The 25,148-nt window shown below is 50.7% G+C and overlaps 1 protein-coding gene across 1 annotated transcript in view; it reads right to left on the reverse strand.

The window, feature by feature from the left end:
- Positions 1-25,148, reverse strand: part of PTPRR (protein tyrosine phosphatase receptor type R) — a 160,274-nt gene that overhangs the window by 33,971 nt on the left and 101,155 nt on the right. Inside the window, exons 7-8 of the mRNA XM_054178738.1 lie at positions 6,549-6,735; positions 1,110-1,194 (exon numbers count right to left, since the gene is read on the reverse strand). Coding sequence (XP_054034713.1) covers positions 1,110-1,194; positions 6,549-6,735 — 272 coding nt within the window. The remainder of the gene's footprint in view (positions 1-1,109; positions 1,195-6,548; positions 6,736-25,148) is intronic.

Raw genomic sequence — 25,148 nt, forward strand, 5'->3', positions numbered from 1 at the left:
CAATCTCAATCTACCCATTTCTAGTTTTTCTCTATCCCCCCAGTCCTATCCCTCCCTGACACCCTCAAAAGTCCCTCCCCAGCTTTCTTGGAGCCCCCTGCAGATACTGGAAGGCCACAATGAGGTCTCCTCAGAGCCTTCTCTTCTCCAGCCTGCACAACCCCAACTCCCTCAGTCTGTCCTCAGAGCAGAGCAGCTCCAGCCCTCTGCTCATCCTCATGGCCCTTCTCTGGACACCTTCCAGCACCTCCAGAGCCTTCCTGGCACAGAGGCTCCAGAGCTGGCCCCAGAGCTCCAGTTGTGGTCTCAGCAGAGTGGAGCAGAGGGGCAGAATCCCCTCCCTGGCCCTGCTGGCCACACTTCTCTTGCTGCAGCCCAGGCTCTGCTTGGCTCTCTGGGCTGCAAGTGCTCACTGCTGGCTCCTGTTGAGCTTCTCCTCCCCCAGCACCCCCAAGGCCTTTTCTTCAGGGCTGCCCTCAAGCCAGTCCCTGCCCAGCCTGTATCAGTGCCTGGGATTGCCCTGAGCCAGCTGCAGGACCTTGCCCTTGGTCTTGTTGAGCCTCCTGAGGTTGTCAATAAGGGACAGGATGCCCTTGTTTTTTTTCAGTCTGGAGCACATAATGCTAGACAGATTCCAAGTAGCTTGACCCAATCAGAGGGACTTCAGTGACTGCAAGAGAGTGTGGGCTGTGATGGAGGCAACAGTGTTGGTCCTTTCATGCTCCAGATCAGGGGAGTCACTGTGAGGCTTGACAGAGCTCTGTGTGCTTGAGCTGCTCTCTGGAGAGAGCCAGCAGGCACCCAGGCTGCACTCCAGTCTGTGGCTGGGGCTGAGATTCTGCATTTGCCAGCCCTGCAGCTTTTGTTATCACACAATCACAGAGTGTAAGGGGCTGGAAGGGACCTCAACAGCTCCTCCAGCCCAACCCCCCTGCCAGAGCAGGGGCACCTAGCGCAGATCACACAGGAGGGCATGCAGGCAGAGACTTGAAGCACACTCATGGATGGGTACAGAATGATTGAGGACAAAGACAAGGAGATTTTGCCAGCACTGAGCTCCTCAGGCAGGACTGAATGGCACAGCAGGGAGCCCTGGGTGAGGCACTTACTCGGCAGGATGGTTTTGTAGCGGTTTTTAGTTCCATGGCTGGGGATGTCGATTTCTTTGGGGTCCACAAAATTCATTGGTATTTCCTATAAGGAAAAAAAAGGGGACTTTCATCAGCTTGGTGTCTCCCAGGGAGCCACGCAGGAAATGATCACCAGAAGGCCATCTGCTGCTACACAACTGTCTCCTGACAGCAAATCTCGAAAGAAAAAGAAGTGGCTCCCACCTGGAGCCTGTCAGCGCCCTTCCTCTGATATACACGGAGCTCAGGGTGAGGGGCTGACTGCCCAGCAGCACTTCTGGGCCATTACTAACAGCAAAGACTTTTTTACAGGGTTAGGAGAGAGCTTAAAATGCACAACAGTTCTAGCAAAGGGGGAGTGGAGAAGGGCAGAGCTGCAGCAGAGAAGTGCAACGTTGGATAGAGCACAGAACGCAGAATCAACCAGGTTGGAAAAGACCTCAGAGATCATCCAGTCCAACCTATCACCCAACACCACCTAATCAACTGTACCATGGCATCAAGTGCCTCAGCCAGGCTCTTCTTAAACACTTCCAGTGATGGTGACTCCACCACCTCCCTGGGCAGCACATTCCAGTGGCCAATCTCTCTTGCTGGGAAGAATTTCTTCCTCACATCCAGCCTGAACCTGCCCTGGCACAGCTTGAGACTGTGTCCTCTTGTTCTGGTGCTGCTTGCCTGGGAGAAGAGACCAACCCCCACCTGGCTACAACCCCCTCTGAGGTAGCTGTAGACAGCAATAAGGTCTCCCCTGAGCCTCCTCTTCTCCAGGCTAAACACCAGGCAGAAGGGGTACTGGTTGACAGCAGCCAAACATGAGCCAGCAGTGTGCCCAGGTGGCCAAGAGGGCCAAGGGCATCCTGGCCTGCATCAGGAACAGTGTGGCCAGCAGGAGCAGGGAGGTCATTGTGCCCTGGACTCAGCACTGGTTAGGCCACACCTTGAGTCCTGTGTCCAGTTCTGGGCTCCTCAGTTTAGGAAAGCTGTTGAGCTGCTGGAAGGTGTCCAGAGAAGGGCAACAAAGCTGGGGAGGGGTCTGGAGCACAGCCCTGTGAGGAGAGGCTGAGGGAGCTTCTCTTGCTGCAGCCCAGGCTCTGCTTGGCTCTCTGGGCTGCAAGTGCTCACTGCTGGCTCCTGCTGAGCTTCTCCTCCCCCAGCACCCCCAAGGCCTTTTCTTCAGGGCTGCTCTCCAGCCAGTCCCTGCCCAGCCTATATTGGTGCCTGGGACTGCCCTAACCCAGCTGCAGGACCTTGGACTTGGAGAGCAGTTTCTTAAGCCTGTGCTTAATGTGATCTGTGTTTGTCATCTTCAGAGACTGGAAAAAGACCTGTGAGGAAGAGTCCTCTGCCTGCACAGCAAGAGGCAGTGGTCAGTGGGGCTCTTCCAGCTGCTCTGCTGTCTCCCTCTTGCTGCTTGCTGTACCTCCAACACAGCTCATCAGCCAGTGAGCCACTGGCAGAGGCAGAAATGCCTCTGGGTTGACAACAGGAATGCAGCTCTCTGGCTCCACAAGGTCAATTAATAATATTAATCACTTACATCCTGTAAACACCTTCTAGTCCGTGGGCTCCTCCCAGGGCTAAGTACTCAGGGGCCAAGGGCACAGACCACAGAGCTACACACAAGACATTTGTTCTGGAACTGGCTGTGAAAAGCAAGAGATTATGCCAGAAAACCAACCAGGATGCTATGGGAATAACAATCCTGCTAATGTGGGGGGAACATAAGGCCAGGAGACTGCAAATAGCATGGACATGTGCAAATTACAGCCTGCAGCTATACAGGCAATAGGAACTGATTTGTTCAATTAAACATATGCACACATTAGAAGGCAAATCACAGCCTGGGCTGCATCCAAAGATGCATTGCCAGCAGATCCACAGAGGTGATTCTGCCACTGTGCTCTGCTCTGGGGAGACCTCACCTGGAGTACTGTGTGCAGCTCTGAAGCCCTTACTGTAGGAAGGACATGGAGCTGATGGAGCAGGTCCAGAGAAGGGCCATGAGAATGCTCAGGGGGTTGGAGCACCTCTGCTATGAGGACAGGATGAGGGAGCTGGAGCTCGTCCAGCTGGAGGGAGCTGGACAAGAGGAGGCTGCTGGACAAGAGGAGGTTCCAGGGAGACCTAATAGCAGCCTGCCAGTACCTGAAGGGGACCACAAGAAGGCTGGAGAGAGATTGTTTGCAAAGGCCTGCAGGGACAGGACCAGGGGCAATGGCTTCAAACTAGAGCAGAGATTTAGACTGGATATCAGGAAGAAGTTCTTGACTCTGAAGGTGGTGGAACACTGGAACAGGTTGCCCAGGGAGGTGGTTGAGGCTCCATCCCTGGAAATATTCAAGGTGAGGCTCAATGAGGCCCTGGGCAGCCTGATCTAGTTGGGGATGTCCCTGCTGACTGTGGGGAGGTTGGACTGGATGAGCTTTGCAGGTCCCTTCCAGCCTGGCCCATTCCATGACTCTATGATTAGCTATAATTTGAAAGAATATATAAGCTCCACAACCTCTCTGGGCAGCCTGCTCCAGGGCTCTGCCACCCTCACTGCAAAGAAGTTTCTCCTCATGTTGAGCTGAAACCTTCTCAGTTCAAGTTTGTAGCTGTTGTTCCTTGCCCTGTTACTGTGCACCACCAAAAAGGAGTTTGCCCCCCTCCACTTGCCCCCCACCCCTCAGAGCAAGTGATGACAGAAGGATGCTGCTGGCATGTTTTTGTCCATGGCCAATTTTTGTTGAAGCAGCTGAGGGGGTTATCTTTTTTTCCTGAAGCAAATGACTTTTACTCTACACTCTGGCTTTTTAAAGGTGAGGAAGAGGGCTGCTTGGTGGGCTGCAATTATTCACAATGGAAAGCTATTTCTGGAGCAGGGTGGCACTCAGCCTTTGTTCTATTCATTCACATGCACAAATGTGAAGCAAAAGGAAAGCCCGTGGGCCACGTGCTCTGGGATTGTCCACATGGCTTTGTGAGACCTGTAGCATACTCAAGGGCTTGGATAGGTCTTCCTGCTCTTAAATGCCTTCTCAGGACACACATTGCCATGTGGCTTTAGTTGTTAAAGGGCTGTTATCAAACCAGTCTTAAACAGCTTTTCCTGTTCTGTTTGCTAGGGAGTTGTAAAAGCTAAACATGAGGCTAAGGCTGGGTTGGGTAGTTGGTTATGTTAGGCTCCTGCTCTCTGGTACCCTGGCAGCAGTTGGTAGGATAGGATAGGATAGGATAGGATAGGATAGGATAGGATAGGATAGGATAGGATAGGATGGGATGGGATGGGATGGGATAGGATAGGATAGGATAGGATAGGATAGCATAGGATAGGATAGGATAGCATAGGATGGGATAGGATGGGATAGGATGGGATAGGATGGGATAGGATGGGATAGGATAGGATAGGATAGGATAGGATAGGATGGGATAGGATGGGATAGGATGGAATGGAATGGAATGGAATGGAATGGAATAGAATAGAATAGAATAGAATAGAATAGAATAGAATAGAATAGAATAGAATAGAATAGAATAGAATAGAATAGAATAGAATAGAATAGAATAGAATAGAATAATAGAATAGAATTAACCAGGTTGGAAGAGATCTTTGAGATCATAGAATCCAACCTATCACCCAACACCATCTCATCAACTAAACCCTGGCACCAAGCACCCCATCCAGTCTCTTCCTAAACACCTCCAGGGATGGGGACTCCACCACCTCCCTGGGCAGCACATCCCAATGGCCAGTCTCTCTTTCTATGAAGAACTTCTTCCTAACCTCCAGCCTAACCCTTCCCTGGTGCAGCTTGAGACTGTGTCCTCTTGTTCTGGTGCTGGCTGCCTGGGAGAAGAGACCAGCCAGAGACCAGTAGGAAGGCATCTGAGGGAAGCAGAAGGAGAAAAGCTTGTCTTTGTGTGGTACTGGACAGCTGATGCTGGTCTTTTAGCATGAAAACCCAGGAATGATCACTCTGTATTCATTTCTCTTGCTATTATGATTGTAGAGGGTTCTGTTAGAGCCTCTCACAGTCTCTTTTGTATGCAGAAGCCCTTTGGGACTCCACTGGTGATGTCCTTTCACTCTGAGAAGCATCAGCTCCTCCAGTGCTACACTGTGTTGATTATTCCCCACTGTACCACAACTTTCCTTCTACCTGTTGGCTTCTTTATTGTAATTCCTTCCAGTTGCTGTGGTTTAGATGTCAGATCTCTATGCCTGCAGTTATCTGCATCTCTTCTGGAGCCCTTCTGAAAAACTCCTGTTCTCTCTGGCCCTCTGATTCCTTACCTGCTGGGGCCCAAGTTAATCCATGAATAACCTGCCCAGTTAACACATTAGTAACTGCACAGAGGATCTCCTTCAGGATTCTTGTGTCAGCAGTGGCTTACTCCAGTGAGGAGCTTTTATTCATTTTATTGATTTCTTCTAGTCTCTTCCATTAATGCTTCAAGCCAGGAGGATGCTCAGGGGACTTGAGCATCTCCCCTGTCAAGAGAGCCCTGGGGCTGTTGAGTCTGGAGAAGAGAAGGCTGAGAGGGGATCTGATCAATGTCTATCAATAGCTGAGGGCTGGGGGTCAAGTGGAGGGGGCCAAGCTCTTGTGGGTGGTGCACAGCAATAAGCCAAGGAGCAATGGAGACAAACTTGACCAGAGAAGGTTTCAGCTCAGCATGAGGAGAAACTTCTCTGCAGTGAGGGTGCCAGAGCCCTGGAGCAGGCTGCCCAGAGAGGTTGTGGAGTCTCCTTCTCTGGAGCCTTTCAAATCCCACCTGGATGCCTTCCTGTGTGGACTCCCCTGGGTGATGCTGCTCTGGCAGGGGGTTGGACTGGATGAGCTCTGGAGGTCCCTTCCAACCTCTAATGTTCTGTGAGACTGTGTGATAGTATCAGGTCCTGAAGTGGCTTGTTTCAACCTAGTCTTACCACAGAGGCAGGAAAGTCAAAAAGTTCTTCTGTGGTCAACACAGATGTAAATAATGCAGACACTTTGACTTCTGCATTTAGAATAGAATAGAATGTATTTATAGAAGGACTTTTTGTTGTCCTTCACAGCAGAGGCCAGTCTAAGCTCCAAATGTTTACATCCACTGCCCCTTGTCCTATCCCAGGGCACAAGTGAGCAGAGGCTGTCCCTGTCCCTTTCTGACCCCCAGCCCTCAGCTATTGATAGACATTGATCAGATCCCTCTCAGTCTTCTCCTCTCCAGACCAAACAGCCCCAGGGCTCTCAGCCTCTCCTCCCCAGGCAGTGCTGCAGTCCCTTCAGCATCCTTGCAGCCCTCCCTTGGCCTCTCTCCAGCAGCTCCCTCTCCCTCTTGTTTTGTAACTTCACATTCAAATGTTGCCCAATTAATTTTGTTGCTCCCCAGCAGTTTCTGATGTACCAGTTCTGCCCGAGCCCCTCCCTTAAAGCTTGTGAGACTCACCATGAACTCTGTCTGAAGCAGGTGAGAACACGCCACCGCCTCCCGCAGCTGCTGGCGCGTCAGGAGGCGGCCGGCGGACTGCAGGTACTCCATAGCTACCTTCTCCCGCGGGGTCGGCACAGCGACGAACGGCTCCACGCTCCCCAGGCTGCTCATGTCCAAGGTCAGGGAGACATTGGACCCTCGTCTGCATCACAAAACAATTAAAACACAATACAATACAGAATTACCCAGGTTGGAAAAGGCTTTTGAGATCACCAAGTCCAACCTATCACCCAGCACCATCTCATCAACTCAACCATGGCACCAAGTGCCTCAGCCAGGCTCTTCTTGAACACCTCCAGGGATGGTGACTCCACCACCTCCCTGGGCAGCACATTCCAGTGGCCAATCTCTCTTGCTGGGAAGAACTTCTTCCTAACATCCAGCCTAAACCTCCCCTGGCACAGCTTGAGACAGCTACAGCAGAACTGTGTTGCTGGAAGCCCCAGGTGGATCACAGGATCATAGAATCAGACAGGTTGGAAGAGACCTCCAAGATCATCAAGTCCAACTGATCACCCAACCCTATCTAATCAAACAGACCATGGCACTAACTGCCTCATCCAGACTTAAACACCTCCAGGGATGGTGACTCCACCACCTCCCTGGGCAGCACATTCCAATGGCCAATCTCTCTGTCTGGGAAGAATTTCTTCCTAACATCCAGCCTGAACCTCCCCTGGCACAGCTTGAGCCTGGATGAGGCACTTGGTGCCATGGTTTAGTTGATGAGATGGTGCTGGGTGCTGGGTTGGACTGGATGATCTCTGAGGTCTTTTCCATCCTGGTTAATTCTGTCTTTCTGAAAGCAAACAAACAAAAGCAATGTTGTTGTTCTCACACTGCTTTGATGCAGTTCCCTTCCTTTTATACCCATCAGCAGATCCTTCAGCAACTTTGTCTGAAATGAGATCACTTCTCTCCTGCCTGTCTGCGTGAACAGGAATGACTTCAGTCACTCATCTGCCACTTAGCAAAAGGTGAAGTGACAATGCCCAGGAGAGAAGAGCAGCTGGTGGGATCAGTGAATGTCACATTGTGCCATGGAGTCCACAAGCCTATTTCAGCCTAGGTGATGTGTGGGTGACAGCAAAAGCTTTGCTGCCCAGGCCTGAGGGTGGTAAGAGTGAGTCAGCCTCAGAGGTGGGAGAGGAAAGATTGAGCCGAGCTGGCTGCAGGCAGCAGGCTGCCTCCAAGGGTAGCTGGGGACAAGTTTTGTTGTCAGAGGGAAGTAGGTGGGGTGTGATGATGCTAATTTTGCTAGGAGGTAAGCAGAGGTGAAGCAGCATCCTTAGCAGAGACAGCTACTAACTGATATTGTACCAAAGCCCCAGCCAAGTCTTGGTGCTTGTACCCAAATGCAGAGCTGGGAGCGCCTGGGCTGTGGGCAAGCTGCAAGCTGGCCGTGGTGGCCACCTGCTGCCGGGCTCTGCCACAGAAGGCCAGTGGCAGCCTGGGCTGCATCAAAAGATGCATTGCCAGCAGAGCCACAGAGGTGATTCTGCCACTGTGCTCTGCTCTGGGGAGACCTCACCTGGAGTACTGTGTCCAGGTCAGGAGCCCTCAATATAGGAAGGACATGGAGCTGATGGAGAGGGTCCAGAGGAGAGACATGAAGATGATCAGAGGGTTGGAGCAGCTCTGCTACAAGGACAGGCTGAGGGAGCTGGGGGTGTTCAGCCTGCACAAGAGAAGGCTCCAAGGAGACCTAATAGCAGCCTGCCAGTACCTGAAGGGGACTACAAGAAGGATGGAGAGAGACTGTTTGCAAAGGCCTGCAGGGACAGGACCAGGGGCAATGGCTTCAGACTGGAGCAGAGCAGATTGAGATTGGATGTGAGGAACAAGTTCTTTACTCTGAGGGTGGTGGAACACTGGAACAGGTTGCCCAGGGAGGTGGTTGGGGCTCCTTCCCTGGAGATATTCAAGGTGAGGCTGGACAGGGCTCTGGGCAGCCTGATCTAGCTGGGGATGTCCCTGCTGAGTGCAGAGGGGGTTGTGCTGGATGACCTTTGGAGGTCCCTTCCAACCCAGACCACTCTATTATTCTGTGCACCCATCTGAGCTCCCCAGGGACAGTTTCCCCAGCTCCAGGCAGCTTCTCAGGGCAAACATCCTATCAGACTGCTGCCTCACAAAACCCCTCCTGCAGAAGCACCTCTTCTGCCCACAGCAATCCATTGCACGGAATTTATTCCTCAGACAGGTGGCTCTGAGGGAGTACATTGCAAAAGCAACCCTCTGAAAACAGCCCAGAAATCCACAGCTGAACCTCTCCAAAGCTATTCAGCCTACCTCTGGTTGAGAAGTGGGTAGCAGTTTAGACCCAGACATAACTTCTGGGAGAGCCTGCTGAGATTTCCTCCTAAAGAGGAAAAGGATTCACATTGTTCAGGAACAAATTAGGGTGAAAAATGTGAATATTTTCTTTGGCTTTTGCATTGTTGTCACTGACAGCCTTGGCAAAAGAAAAAAAAAGCTATTTCCTTTTCAACAACAACAACAAAAATCTACCTGATCTAATTATAACTTGGAGTTTACAGCTTTTACCATTTATGGGGATTATTGATGAACACCCAGTGCTGAGAAAGAAATCACTTGCCCTGGAAAGAAGAAATTGGTTTTAGCTGCATGTTTACAGAATCACAGAATTAACCAGGTTGGAAAAGACCTCAGAGATCATCCAGTCCAACCTAGCACCCAGCACCATCTCATCAGCTAAACCATGGCACCAAGTGCCTCATCCTGTCTCCTCTTAAACACCTCCAATGGGCAATCACTCTCTCTGTGAAGAACCTCTTCCTAACATCCAGCCTAAACCTCCCCTGGCACAGCCTGAGACTGTGTCCTCTTGTTCTGGTGCTGCTTGCCTGGGAGAAGAGACCAACCCCCACCTGGCTACAACCTCCCTTCAGGCAGTTGGAGAGAGCAAGAAGGTCTCCCCTGAGCCTCCTCTTCTCCAGGCTAAGCAACCCCAGCTCCCTCAGCCTCTCCTCCCAGGGCTGTGCTCCAGACCCCTCCCCAGCTTTGTTGCCCTTCTCTGGACACCTTCCAGCAGCTCAACATCTTTCCTAAACTGAGGAGCCCAGAACTGGACACAGGACTCAAGGTGTGGCCTAACCAGTGCTGAGCACAGGGCACAATGACTTCCCTGCTCCTGCTGGCCACACTGTTCCTGATGCAAGCCAGGATGCCCTTGGCCTTCTTGGCCCCCTGGGCACACTGCTGGCTCATGTTCAGCTAGTGCCAACCAGCACCCCCAGGTCCCTTTCCGCCTGGCTGCTCTCCAGCCACTCTGACCCCAGCCTGTAGCTCTGCCAGGGGTTGCTGTGGCCAGTGTGTAGAACCTGGCACTTAGATGTGTTTAGTCTCACACCCTTGTACTCTGCCCATCTGCCCAGCTTGGCAAGGTCCCTCTGCAGAGCTCTCCTACCCTCTAACAGATCCACTCCTGCCCCCAGCTTGGTGTCATCTGCAAATCTACTGATGATGGACGCAATCCCCTCCTCCAGATCATCAATAAAGACATTGAACAGGATGGGGCCAAATACATTAAAAGCTCCCCCTTGAATAAAAACTGAATATAGAGCAGAAAATTACCTGGAGGACAGTGGTCTTTCTAGAAAGTCCCTAAGAGGCTATACAGTAGGTAACAGCTCTAAAGGGAATGCTTCCACAAACGCTGGCATCTCAAAGAAGTGTGCTTCAGTTAACAGAAAGGTTTAATGATGTTTGCACTAGCAATACTATTGCCAATATTAACATTAATCACACAGACCTCCTCAGTGTAGTCAAGTAAAAGATGAGGCAGGGCTTGAACCCATCATGTGCTTGCATGTCCTAGCAGATGTTTGTTTTCCTCAAGTCCTGCTCTAGACACCTTGGATTCCTTATGTACTTCAACAGTTCAGTTCTTCACTTTCTGTAGAAAAGAGTAGAAAGAAAGAATTCTCTTCTCTCTCACTGCCAGGGTGGGAAGGGATGTGGTAGTGAGTGCACCTCTTCCTACTGCACAAGGCTGGTCACAGAGCAAGGAGGTACTACCAAAGACAAAGGCCACTTCTGCCTTGCTGCTGTGGCCTTGCTCACATCTCTGTGATTCTTTTGCCTTGGCAACCTGATGGATGGATGGATGGGTAGATTGATAGATAGAAGATGGACAGGCAGTTGGATAGACAGATGGATAGGTAGATCAATGGATAGATAGACAGATGGATAGATAGACAGATAGATAGGTGGATGGATAGATAGATAGATGGATGGATGGATGGATGGATAGATGGATGGATAGATAGATGGATGTATAGATATATATATAGCTATATAGAGATATATAGATGTATGTATAGATAGATAGATAGATAGATGGGTAGATAGAGAGATGGATGGATAGAAAGATAGATGGATAGATGGATGGATAGATAGATAGGTAGATAGATAGATAGATAGATGGATAGATAGATAGACAGATGGGTAGATAGAGAGATGGATGGATAGAGAGATAGATGGATGGATAGATAGATGTATAGACGGATGGATAGACAGATAGATGGATAGATAGATGTATAGATAGATAGATGTATAGATATAGATGGATGGATAGATAGACAGATAGATGGATAGATAGACAATTAGACAGATAGGTAAATAGACAGACAGAGAGATAAATAGCTAGCTAGATATGTAGCTCTGTATCTCCTGACTACATCCAGGTCTATTTCCATTCCAGGGTACCCTGAAGCAGCCATACACATGGGGGTTTCACTAATTTCTGAATATTCACAACCCTTTTTTTTTACCTTCTAAGCAACTTCAGATTCATTGTGCTTCCCATGTTAATAGTCTGGGCTACAAAGAGGAGATTTTGCTTCTCATACACCTCCCCCAGCATCCCCTTGAGCCCGTGTCTTGATGGGGAAGAGCATCCTGTGAGGAATGTGAGGGACTATAAACACTGGTGACAGCACTAGATTAAAATCAGCATGAGACTAACTCTTCCAAGGTTTCACCAGCTGGGCCAGACACCTCATCGCTGGGTGGGTGGCTGAGTGCAATCAGGAAACCACTTGTGTCTGTCTATTGTCTAGCATCCCACAAGGGGGTCTCACCGCATAGTCAAAAACCTCTTTTCAAGCGGGCAATAGGCCCGAGCCCAAGGATGAGAATCCACTGGAGTGTTTTTAATGCTACACTGTCAGAAGCAGATTTTATTACAGACTGTGATCTAAAAGGGAAAAAAGAAAAAAAAAAAGCTTAATGCAATGTTTGTTTGAAAGCTGTGCAAAGGAAGCTCCACCTGCCCACCTCGCAGGCACACCAGGTTAGGCAAGCCTATTAATCATTAGTGAGGTCATTTCCAGGTCTTCCCTGACCCTAAAATTAAGCCATAGTTGGCGGTTCTGAGGAGCCAATTCCCTGAGCTGTTCTCCCAGCTGTTTATTTAAGCTGGGCAATTCCTTTAAATACACACCGCCCTGTTTATTCAGCGCCTCCCGGCACTGCTACGCCCACATTCCTGGGCCCTGCCTTCTCATTCCCTCCGGTGCCTCTGGAAGCCGCGGCGGTGGCTGCTGCCCTCCGAGAGCCATTGCCCCCCGACCTCAGCGCCGCAGATGCAGGAGCTGCTTCCTCCTGCACCCTCAGCCCCGTGTCCCTCAGCCAAGCCTCGGCCGGGCCCGGGGGGGAGCGGTGTCAGCCATGCAGGTGGAAGGAAGCCATTCATTAACTAGTGGGAAGAGCAGCGCTGGCTGCGGCTGCTGGGGCTGCCGGTCTGGGGAGGAGAAAGCTGAGAGGGGAGCTAATAAATACATATAAAGATCTGAGGGCTGGGTGTCAAAAAGGAAGGGACAGCCTCTGCTCAGCTGCACCCTGTGATAGGATAAGGGGCAAGGGATGGAAACTACAGCACAGGAGGCTGGAACAGGCTGCCCAGGGAGGTGGTGGCAGCCTCATCCCTGGAGGTGTTTGCAGCCAGGCTGGATGTGGCTGTGAGCAACCTGCTGTAGTGTGAGGTGTCCCTGCCCATGGCAGGGGGGTTGGAATTAGATGATCCTTGAGGTCCCTTCCAACCCTGACAATTCTATGATTCTATGAGGAAGAACTTCCTAGCTGTGAGGGTCCCAGAGCCCTGGAGCAGGGCTGCCCTGAGAGGTTGTGGAGTCTCCTTCTCTGGAGCCTTTCCAGCCCTGTCTGGATGTGTTCCTGTGTGACCTGTGCTGGATTCTATGCTCCTGCTCTGGCAAGGGGGTTGGACTTGATCTCCAGAGGTCCCTTCCAACTCCTTACATCCTGGGCTCCTATGATTGCACCCAGACTGAAGTATTCAAGAATCAGAAGCTGTGATGAACCAACAGGGCAAAAGAAGAATTAGTGTTAGGAGTAGGACTAGAATCTGAGGTTCTCCAAAGCTGTGTAATTTCTCATTACCTTCAGTAACTTTGCAATCAATCATCACAGGTACTCTCCTCTAAAGGAAATTGCTCTTTGGCTGACTTCAAGATCCAGAACATTTATTTACTTTAAAAACCAAACAGCAGAGGAGCACAAACGAGCATTTTCACTGCAAATCTGTAGCTGTGAATATGAAATGAGGGATTTACTTTCCATTCAAGGATAGCATGAATTTTGTCCAGTCTAAATTGATACTGTCTGATATCTTAAAGGACCTATTCCACTTAGCTCATGCTGGGTCATTTTACAGCAACTTTATTATGCATGGGAATAAAAAATCACAGACTCACAGAATTGTCAGGGTGGGAAGGGACCTCAAGGCTCAGACAGTTCCAAGCCCCCTGCCATGGCCAGGGACACCTCACACTGCAGCAGGTTGCTCACAGCCACATCCAGCCTGGCCTTCAAAACTTCCAGGGATGAGGCTTCCACCACCTCCCTGGGCAACCTGTGCCAGGCTCTCACCACCCTTTATGGGGAACAACTTCTTCCTCACATCCAATCTGAATCTACCCACTTCTAGTTTTGCTCCATCCCCTCCAGTCCTATCACTCCCTGACAGCCTCAAAAGTCCCTCCCCAGCTTTCTTGGAGTGTCCATCACATACTGGAAGGCCACAATGAGGTCTCCTGGGAGCCTTCTCTTCTCCAGACTGAACAACCCCAACTCCCTCAGTCTGTCCTCATAGCAGAGCAGCTCCAGCCCTCTGCTCATCCTCATGGCCCTTCTCTGGACATGCTCCAGCACCAAGACCAGAGTTATACCTTCAAAAGTTTGGTGTGCAGGTGGTCAAAACTTGATCTTCCCCTGTCTTCTGCTATCTCCTGAAGTTGCCTGCTGACCTCCTGTCATGCCTAGAGCAGCAGACCTCTCTTGCTCTATAAGCCTCTGGCCTCATTTCCAAAGCCTCTCACAGATTAACCTTCCTCTGGCTGATTTTTCCTCTTTAGAGGGGAGATTCTAGACAGACAGGCAGATACTAACCTGATGTTTCCACAAGAATGCTCACCAATTCCTTTGTTAATATTAATGACACAGTATTTAGAATAGAACTGAATTAACCAGATTGGAAAAGACCTTTGAGATGATCAAGTCCAACCTACCACCCAACACCATCTCATCAACTGTACCATGGCACCAAGTGCCTCATCCAGTGTCCTCTTAAACACCTGCAGGGATGGTGACTCCACCACCTCCCTGGGCAGCACATTCCAATGGCCAATTACTCTTTCTGGGAAGAACTTTCTCCTCACCTCCAGCCTAAACTTCCCCTGGCACAGCTTGAGTCTTTGTCCTCTTGTTCTGGTGCTGGTTGCCTGGGAGAAGAGACCAACCCCCACCTGGCTCCAACCTCCCTTCAGGTAGCTGTAGAGAGCAAGAAGGTCTCCCCTGAGCCTCCTCTTCTGCAGGCTAAGCAACCCCAGCTCCCTCAGCCTCTCCTCCCAGGGCTGTGCCCCAGACCCCTCCCCAGCCTCCTTGCCCTTCTCTTTTTCTCCTCTGTCTCACAGTTACATGCACCCAAGATGAATCCTGCAGTCAGATGTGTTTGCAGCCCAATCTCACCAACCAGAGGACATTGCATTTACAGTGCAAGAGGAGTAATCTGGATGTAACACTGAATCTAAACCCATCACCAGGAAGCCACAGATGGAAGCTATTTAAGCCCAGGACTATAAGGGAGGCGGTAGGATGAAGTGTGCTGATCCTGCCTGAACCTCTGCCGTTTCTGCCCATGTGTGCTCCATCCCACAGCTCTCCTCACAGGATTACAGTGTTGCACTACTAGTTTTTCCCCAGTTATTTGTTACTTGAAAAACTGATCCTTCCAGGAGTCTGGAAGTGACAACAAGAAGCTGTGGGCCTCCTGAATGTCAGAACCCCACTGGCTGCCCAGGGGGGTTGTGGAGTCTCCCTCTCTGGGGACACTCAAAACCTGCCTGGATGTGTTCCTTTGTGGTCTGCTCTAGGTGCTCCTGCTCTGGCAGGGGGTTGGACTGGATGAGCTTTGGAGGTCCCTTCCAGCCCCTAGCATTCTGTGACTGTGAAAAGTGATAGATGGTGGTTGTGAGGCAATCTTCTGCAGCTTCCTAGCTACCAGAAACCACCTGGCAGCACCTTCCACTCCACAGAAACGGATCAGGAGCCTCAGCTACAAGGTTTAAATAGTTTTTCAGGAATGTGGAGGCACTTGATGTTTGCCCCAGGGGCTCTGATTCTGTTCCCACAGCCAGGAGCAGGGAGCAGGCCAATGCCTCCAGCACTGCGCCGCATAAAACTCCTCAGGAACCCACTCCGAGCCCAGCACGTCAAAAGCAGCTGAGGAAACGCTTTTGACAGGCACTTCTGGACTAAGCTTGAAGCAATCAGTATCTGGTTAGGACAGGAATGGCTCAATATCCTGTAGAGGAAAACAGCTGACAGGAGTGCAGTTTCAACTTTCCCTCTTTTAATCAGGCTTTCTAATGTACTGCCAATTCCCTCCTGTCCTGCCCTCGATAAGGCCGTGCCGCCCGCCACGGGAACTGCCTGTTCAGAAAGGCAGAGCTCAGACAAGCTCCCATCTTTTCCTGCAGATTGTTTCTGCAGGCAAACTGCACTTTGTCACGCAAGCCTCCTCCCCCAGCACGCTGCCAGGGGCACCACAAAGCCCCCCTCCCCGTGCCTGCTTTCAGCCTGAGCGACAACCGGAGTGAAAACGCTCAGGAGGAAAAAGAAATGGAGATGCTAATTTGTTGTGCTTGTTTGAACTGGGTTCTCCCTTCTCAAAGGGCTGAATAAATGTTTACTGATTCATGGTTAATTTGCTTGGGAGGGTAGAGCTGGAATTGAGCACAGCCTTGTTTCAGGCCGGTATTATCTGCTCGCGGTGCAGCGCTGCTCTCTTTCATAGCGGAGGCCTCGTTGCACAAACATACTGGGTGACCTCTTCTCTCCCCAATTAATGCACATGCTAATTAAAACCAGGCTGAAAAGAATAGACACAAAAGGGATTAAAAGACCAGGGAAAAGGAAAAAGAGAATGGGGAGGAATAACAATTACCTACTGGGGCTGCACAGCCTAAACAAATGCTCAATTTAACAAGTTCAGATACAGACTACAGAATGAACCAGGTTGGAAAAGACCTCAGAGATCATCCAGTCCAACCTATCACCCAGCACCATCACACCAACGTGATCCCCATCCACAGGAAAGGCCAGGAGGAGAAACCTGGAAACTCCAGGCCTGTCAGCCTGACCTCAGTGCCAGGGAAAATGATGGAGCAGATCATCTTGGGGGAAATCACTGCACACCTGAAAGATGGCCAAGGGCTCAGGCCCAGCCAGCATGGATTTAGGAAGGGCAGGTCCTGCCTCACCAACCTGACCTCCTTCTATGCCCAGGTGACCACCCGGTGGATGTGGGGCAGGCTGTGGATGTAGTCTGGACTTCAGCAAGGCTTTTGACACCGTCCCCCACAGCAAACTCCTGGCCAAGCTGTCAGCCCATGGCTTGGACAGCAGCTCTCTGAGCTGGGTTAGGAACTGGCTGGAGGCTGAGCCCAGAGAGTGGTGGTGAATGGTGCCACAGCCAGCTGGCAGCCAGGCACCAGTGGTGTCCCCCAGGGATCAGTGCTGGGCCCCATCCTGTTCAATATCTTTATTGATGATCTGGATGAGGGCATTGAGTCCATCATCAGTAAATTTACAGATGACACCAAGCTGGGGGCAGGAGTTGATCTGTTAGAGGGTTGGAGAGCTCTGCAGAGGGACCTTGCCAGGCTGGACAGATGGGCAGAGTCCAAGGGCAGGAGATTGAACACATCTAAGTGCCAGGTTCTACACATTGGCCACACCAACCCCATGCAGTGCTACAGGCTGGGGGCAGAGTGGCTGGACAACAAAGGGCAACAAAGGGCAACAAAGCTGGGAAGGGGTCTGGAGCACAGCCCTATGAGGAGAGGCTGAGGGAGCTGGGGTTGCTTAGCCTGCAGAAGAGGAGGCTCAGGGGAGACCTTCTTGCTCTCTCCAACTCCCTGAAGGGAGGTTGTAGCCAGGTCGGGGTTGGTCTCTTCTCCCAGGCAACCAGCACCAGAACAAGAGTCTCAAGCTGTGCCAGGGGAGGTTTAGACTCAAGGTGAGGAGAAAGTTCTTCCCAGCAATCTGTTCTGGGTTGGACTTGGTGATCCTGAGCCTCTCTTCCAACCTGAGTGTTTCTGTGATCTAGCATCATGTATGCTACACTAATTAAACACAAACTGTACCTCCATCCTGCACCTGTTGCTCATTTGAGGAATATAATCTACACCATAAATCCAGAGGAATAAATCCATCAGCTGTTCACACACTAATGCTCTTCAATACTCTTTTGAGGCTTTAACCAAAATCAGATGACTTGGACCAAGACATGGGCAGGAGTCCTCCTGAGGTGAGAGGGCCATATCTGCAGGCAGTGTCAGTAAGAGATTTTTCTTCTTGTAATTATTTTTGATTGTGACTTGAAGTCTAATCAGTGCAATGAGTTCCTTCCTGGTGACTCTGCCATTTGGGAAGGACAGGAAGGAACATCTGGGAAAGGCCTTTACTACCCCCTGTCAACCTTCAGATCACACAAAAAGCACATTCCCTGTTTGTTTGACTTGGTCTTCATTATCTTTAAACTCCTGCAAGTGTCACACAGAAGATTTCTAAGCAGACAAATGGATTGCTAGTGTGCTTTGAAGGAGTGACTGCAGCGCAGCAGCTCCAGAGGAACGGATAGCGTCCCGCACTGCGGCGCTGCTCGACAGCACTGCGCCACCTACGGACACCTCTGAGGGCGGCCGCAGACTGCTCCGCTCCAGCACACACAGCGCGGAGCACCCAGGGCTGCAGAAGCATACAATGGTCCAGGCCGGAAGGGACCTCTAAAGCTCATCCAGCACAACCCCCTCTGCAGTCAGCAGGGACATCCCCAACTAGATCAGGTTGCCCAGAGCCCTGTCCAGCTTCCCCTTGAAGGCAGACCTCAACTACATACATAGAATAGAATAAACCAGGTTGGAAGAGACCTCCAAGATCACCGCGTCCAACCCATCAACCAATCCAACACCACCCAAACAACTAACCCACGGCACCAAGCACCCCATCAAGTCTCCTCCTGAACACCTCCAGTGATGGCGACTCCACCACCTCCCCAGGCAGCCCATTCCAATGTGCAATCACTCTCTCTGTATAGAACTTTTTCCTAACATCCAGCCTGAACCTCCCCTGGCGCAGCCTGAGACTGTGTCCTCTTGTTCTGGTACTGGCTGCCTGGCAGAAGAGACCAACATCCGTCTGTCTACAACCTCCCTTCAGGTAGTTGTAGAGAGTAATAAGGTCACCCCTGAGTCTCCTCTTCTCCAGGCTAAGCAACCCCAGCTCCCTCAGCCTCTCCTCGTAGGGCTTATGTTCCAAACTATCTCCCTGGGCAACCTGTCCCAGTGTTCCACCACCCTCAGAGTAAAGAACTTCTTCTTGATATCCAATCCAAATCTGCTCCTCTCTAGTTTGAAGCCATTGCCCCTGCTCCTGTCCCTGCAGGCCTTTGCAAACAGTCTCTCTCCATCCTTCTTGTAGCCCCCTTCAGGTACTGTCAGGTTGCTATTAGGTCTCCCTGGAGCCTTCCCTTCCCCAGGCTGAACACCCCCAGCTCCCTCAGCCTATCCTTGCAGCAGAGCTGCTCCAACCCCCTGATCATTCTCGTGGCTCTCCTCTGGACCCTCTCCATCAGCTCCATGTCCTTTCTATATTGAAGGCTCCAGAGTTGTACACAGTACTCCAGGTGAGGTCTCCCCAGAGCAGAGCACAGTGGCAGAATCACCTCTGGATCTGATGGCAGTGCTGCTTTTGATGCAGCTCAGGATGTGATTGTCCTTTCACCTCATACACTTTGGAAGGCACAGTCCCATTTCCACAGTGCTTAAGTTATACTACCAGCTGTTGGGAGCTAGGCTCTTAGAGATAGGAACCATGTATGTACACTTAGGTATGCCTTGGAGCTGCTTCTGCAGTCCCAGGGCTGATACCTATAAACCTTTCTCTGTCCCCAGCTTTTTGACTCACTTCAGTAGTCTGGTTTTCCAGCCTTGCTTCCTACAGAGAATTCTGCTCCATCAGGTATACTGATGTGCAGAGTGCCTGGATTCACTTCTGACATGAAGTTCAGGAAATCCACTTAAGCTTGCAATTGGAAATGGAGCAAGGCTTGAATGCTTTTAAATGACAGCTGTAAATGTTTTGCATACAAGATGTACTTTATCCTCCACTTCAGAGATTAGACAGACCTTTAAACGAGGTTTTGTCAAGAGGTACAGTCCCATTTAGAGCCCAGTATCTGATGAAAAGAGACAGGTAAGTGAGATAGAGCTCCTTTATTACAGAGCTCAGCACATCCCTCCAAGGCTTCAGCCCTGGCCACTGTCTGCCTTCATCAGGGACAGCTCTAGAGAGGAGTGCACAGCTCTGGAGAGCCAAAATGCATCTGTACCTCTGCTCAGGGGTGAAGGCCTGGACCAGAACATTGGCTCTTTGGATCTATTTTTCCTCACAGACACTATCAGTAAGCAATTTCAGAATGAAGTAATTCTAATGGCTTCAGAGTCCAGGTTCTCTATTAGCAAAGGATTCATGGCATCAGAAAAGAATGGCATAAGAAACAAATCATTTGATTTAAACTCCCTTCCATTAATTTGAATAGAAGAGGGAAATGTGAGGGCTGTGATAAAAGCAGTCTTCCTCTAAATGCACACTGCATTATGAAATAAAGAGAAAAGGAAAAGTCCTATCTGGAAGATAACCAAACTCCCTCCCAACCTGACCTCCACCCCATCTATCTCAGGGCAAACACACAGGCCTCCATGCAGCCAGTGATGTAACACAGGTTAGATTAACATACATTGGAGGGAGAGATGCAGAAGTACAGGCAGACATTGGGGGTTCTGTGTAAGACCAAAGGTTGGCCAGCATCCTGTTTTCAACAACCAGCAGCAAGAAGAGGCTTAGGGAAAGAAGGCAGGAACAAAGCAAGCAGGCACTGCTGGTTATTTAATGAATTAACACTCTGACTTATTTTTAGTCTGCCCTCCAGCCTTTGATAATCTGTAGTTTAGGAACATCCAGAACCAAAGGTTCCTTCCATGTCTTTGAGTCTGGTGTCTTCTGTGACTTTTCCTTCATACAGCTCTCCTAGCCCAGCTTATGACCTCTGCACTGCCCCAGGACAATGAGCCCTGTAGCTGGGAGCCAGGCAATAGTGAACACCAGACACAGGGACTTTAGGCCATCCACATTTAGGAAAACCCTTCACAGAATCACAGAACATTTAGGGGCTGGAAGGGACCTCCAGAGAACATCCAGTCCAACCCCCCTGCCAGAGCAGCATCACTTAGGACAGTCCTCACAGGGCACCTGGGTGGGCTTGGAAAGTCTCCAGAGAAGGAGACTTTGTGAGAAAGCAAAATACATGTGTTTTGTTCTAATCTTATTACTTAGAGGACACAGTCTCAAGCTGTGCCAGGGGAGGTTGAGGCTGGAGGTGAGGAAGAAATTCTTCCCAGACAGAGAGATTGGCCATTGGGATGTGCTGCCCAGGGAGGTGGTGGAGTCACCATCCCGGGAGGTGTTTAAAAAGAGCCTGGCTGAGGCACTCAGTGCCATGGTTTAGTTGATTGGATGGTGCTGGGTGCTAGGTTGGACTGGATGATCTCTGAGGTCTTTTCCAACCTGGTTAATCCTGTGATTCTGTAAAGGATAAATGCACTCACTCTATCCAGAGGATTACTTTGACTAATTACAACAGCAGCTCTCTGCTCTTTCACAGACTTATTCAGTATCATGTTCAGTGGGCCAAATTCTCTTCCCAGAGGCCTCTCTCTAAATCCACTGAGGCAAAACAAACCAGAATCTAAAGTGAAACCAGCCCACACAAATTGGGTTCATTAGCTCTTGTTTACTTTCCAGCTGCTCTGATTGTTTTCCTCCATTTGTGGTGGGGCTGTGCTCCGACATCCACTATCAGATGCAAGGGAAAGGAAAGCCTCTTGACTGTGCAGCAGTCCTCTGGTGGAGTTTGCTACGACTCAGGAAGGATTTGAGACGTCTCAAAGACGAGCACTGGGGCTGCCAGGGGGCCGGTGGGAAGCGGAAGTGCCAGCCCTGGCAGAGGGGCAGGCTCGGCTGCCTCCTGCCCAGCACTGGCCCCAGCTCTCTGGCATCACAGCTTCCCAGAGGGCTCTGCAGCATCAGGACTGAGTTCCCTAGAGAAACATTGTCCCTAACGACATTTTTGAGTGTGGGAATTATATACACTGCTTCCCCTCCTGATGCCTATCGCATAGCTGAGCGGTCATTCGGAGGCGCAGGGCTCCCTTCTGCTCCTTGTTATCACACCGCAGCATTAACATCACAAGGATAATTATAGCCACCATAAAGTAATACCAACAATGCACACAGCTTCACCATCAAAAGTATATTCTTTGGTAGGGAACATGAGAGGAGTTCCTGTACCAGAGAGAAATTCCACTCCTGTGGCTTTCTGACAGACAGCCCTGGCTCACAAACTGAGCACAGAGGTCAGGAGCCCAGGGCAGTGGTCTGAAGTGTCAGCTTGGGGCAGTCACTTAACCAATTCATGTCTCACTTGCCTTAGTGTGAAAATCACAGAAGCACAGAATGGTCAGGGTTGGAAGGGACCTCAAGGCTCAGCCAGTTCCAACCCCCCTGCCATGGGCAGGGACACCTCACACTACAGCAGGTTGCTCACAGCCACCTCCAGCCTGGCTGCAAACACCTCCAGGCAGGAGGCTGCCACCACCTCCCTGGGCAACCTGTGCCAGGCTCTCACCACCCTCATGGGGAAGAACTTCCTAGCATCCAATTTCCATCTCCCCACTTCTAGTTTTGCTCCATTCCCCCAGTCCTATCACTCCCTGACACCCTCAAAAGTCCCTCCCCAGCTTTCCTGTAGCCCCCTTCAGGTACTGCAAGGCCACAATTAGGTCTCCTGGGAGCCTTCCCGAAACATCTTGGTGATACTTCAGCTGAGGTTCAAAGTCAAACCAAAGTGATGCATCAGCTTGGATGTGATGGTATCCCAGCACATAAGCTCCAGCAAGGCCCTGGCTGGCATGCCAGCATCACATGAAATCAGCTGCTGCCCTGGGCAGGCTTTCTTGGGCTGATCCATTCTCACAGCATACTCTGGGCAGCCTCATCTCTGCCATGGTGCTATTGCTTCTCTGCTTCCTGAGGCTTGCCTCATTGTCTGTACTGCTTCTACCCTCTTGCCTGATGTTTAGGTTCTAAGCTTTTTGGATGGAGGATGCTTTGTGTGTGTGTACAGAGCCTTGCACAGAGGGATCCTTACCTGTGCCCATGGCTCTCAGCTGCTGTATTAATAAAAATGCTGAAGAGGATTTCCCACAGGAGCAGGGAAATGGCCTGGCCTACAGATCTGCCTGGGGTACTCTCTGAGGAGAGGTGTGTTTGCAAACAAGGGACACTTCAGGCACTTAGCACTGGTAAGCTTTCTGCTCCCATTAGCTCTGACTGGGTCAGAAGCCTCTGCTGGATCTCCAGCACAGGTGTTTTGTGCACAGCAGCAGTTACCATCTGCCCAGTGTTAGAACTTGGAAGTGTCCTCCTAACCACACACAAAAATAAAAGGCATTGAAGAGGTTTGTGTCCTGGAATGTTAATTGATGGCTACAATATAAGCCAGATGCTTAGTAAGTGCTGTGCAGTACTTCCTGCAATTCAAGGAGATACTTGGCTGGCTTAGAGTGCAGTCCTGCAGGTGCTTTGATATTTTTCTTGTCTTTAGTTAATGGTCTTCTGTGTCTGTTCCTAGCATAGAATCATGGAATCAATAAGGTTGGAAAAGACCTCAGGGATCATCAAGTCCAACCTGTCACCCAATGCATTCTGACAACTACACCATGGCTCCAAGTGCCACATCCAAGCCTTTTTTGTGACTCCACCACCTCCCTGGGCAGCACATTCCAGTGGCCAAGCTCTCTTGCTGGGAAGAACTTTCTCCTCACCTCCAGACTAAACCTCCCCTGGCACAGCTTGAGACTGTGTCCTCTTGTTCTGGTGCTGGTTTCCTGGCAGAAGAGACCAACCCCAGCTGGCTACAACCTCCCTCCAGGTAGTTGTAGAGAGCAATAAGGTCTCCCCTGAGCCTCCTCTTCTCCAGGCTAAAAAAAAACATTTTGACTTAAGGGGAGCTGAGGTAAATCCAGCTTTAGGCTGCCCTGCAAAGCTGGCCAGAATGATGACAGAATCACAGACAGTTAGGGGCTGGAAGGGACCTGGAAAGCTCATCCAGTCCAACCCCCTGTCAGAGCAGGAGCACCTAGAGCAGACCACACAGGAACACAGCCAGGCAGGTTTTGAGTATCTCCAGAGAGGGAGACTCCACATGAATGGGATGCTCAGTAAGAAATTCATGCCACAACAAGAGGCAAGGGGCACATCTGTGTCCTGAGCTATTGGCCTTTTCCAGACATTAATTCAAGAAGACTTCTAGCAAAGCCCCCAGCCACAGGGAAAGCAACCTTGCTAGTGGGTTTCAAACCCTGTGTATCTCACAGGGATGCTTCCTTCTACATCAGCTGCTCATTTGAGTGAAAGCAGTACCTGTGGGCTCCTGTCAGGGACTCCTCAGATGGAATGCACTCCATCCTGCTCCTAACCCAGTCTCATAATGAGCCTGCTTCTCTCCTTCCTCCCTTTGTCCTTTGGCATGGCATTCCCAACCTGCCGGCGGGGAAAGGCAGCGCATTTGGTTGTAAAAGTCACAGCTGGACACATCCTGCCATGGGCTGAGCCAAGATATTTGGAGCATTCAAGTCCAGCTCATGTGCTCCTCCTCACTTTCCCAGACGTCCCACTCTGCCTGCACGCTGGGAGTGCTGATGAAGCAGAAACCCTGCCTGGGATGGACGACCACAGAAACGAAGCAGAGGCAGAGAGGAGGGAGGGAAGTCGGTCACTGGAAAGCTGTGTCGTTGTTTAACCCTCTGGTGCTTAACACCCTGAACCTGCTGCTGGACAAGACGAGAGGACTATTCACACAGCTCCAATGACTCACGTGCCCAGGGCAGCAATGGCTTTGTTTGATCCCAGGCCTTGAGGCTTCACAAGGACGTTTCCCCTCAGCTTCTCCTGCCTGCCTTGCTTTGCAGGAGATCAGCTGGACGAATCCCTGCAAAGCCACCAAAACTGTCTACCAGATGGTGGCCACTGATTAATTTGTCTTAACTGAAGCCAAAAAGGAAGAAAATGGGCTGGGTGGAGCAGCAAAGACAAGCACAATCAACATCCGACCAAACAGGGTTTCCGGTCACCTTGGGAACGACACTGATTGGCACCGCCGTTTCCTGTGTACAAGCTAAAACCAGTAGCAACTGGAGGAACAAGAATAAACCCCAGATAAGAGACCTGGGAAGAGAATAAAATTACTACAAAAGGCCTGACTAAACCTCAGAAGGCAGCAAAGGCAATACCTAGGGTAGGCACGGGCTGTGTGCTAACCTGAGCTGCTGCCTGGCACCGCAGGGAAGAGGATTATGAAGCTCTCCAAACAAGGGTGGGAGAAGGCTCCTGAATTGTCCCCTCCCAGAAATGGATGGCACATGCAAGGCCACACCTTGAGTCCTGTGTCCAGTTCTGGGTCCCTCAGTTTAAGAAGGACATTGAAACACTTGAAGGTGTCCAGAGAAGGGCAACAAAGCTGGGGAGGGGTCTGGAGCACAGCCCTGTGAGGAGAGGCTGAGGGAGCTGGGGTTGCTTAGCCTGCAGAAGAGGAGGCTCAGGGGAGACCTTCTTGCTCTCTCCAACTCCCTGCAGGGAGGTTGTAGCCAGGTGGGGGTTGGTCTCTTCTTCCAGGCAAGCAGCACCAGAACAAGAGGACACAGTCTCAAGCTGTGCCAGGGGAGGTTTAGGCTGGAGATGAGGAGAAAGTTCTTCCCAGCAACAGTAATTGGCCATTGGGATGTGCTGCCCAGGGAGGTGGTGGAGTCACCATCCCTGGAGGTGTTTAGGAAGAGACTGGATGTGGCACTTGGAGCTATGGTTTAGCTGTCAGGAAGTGTTAGGTATCAGGTA

Source organism: Dryobates pubescens, chromosome Z, assembly GCF_014839835.1.
Source record: "Dryobates pubescens isolate bDryPub1 chromosome Z, bDryPub1.pri, whole genome shotgun sequence".
In the NCBI taxonomy this organism is placed as follows: Eukaryota; Metazoa; Chordata; class Aves; order Piciformes; family Picidae; genus Dryobates; species Dryobates pubescens.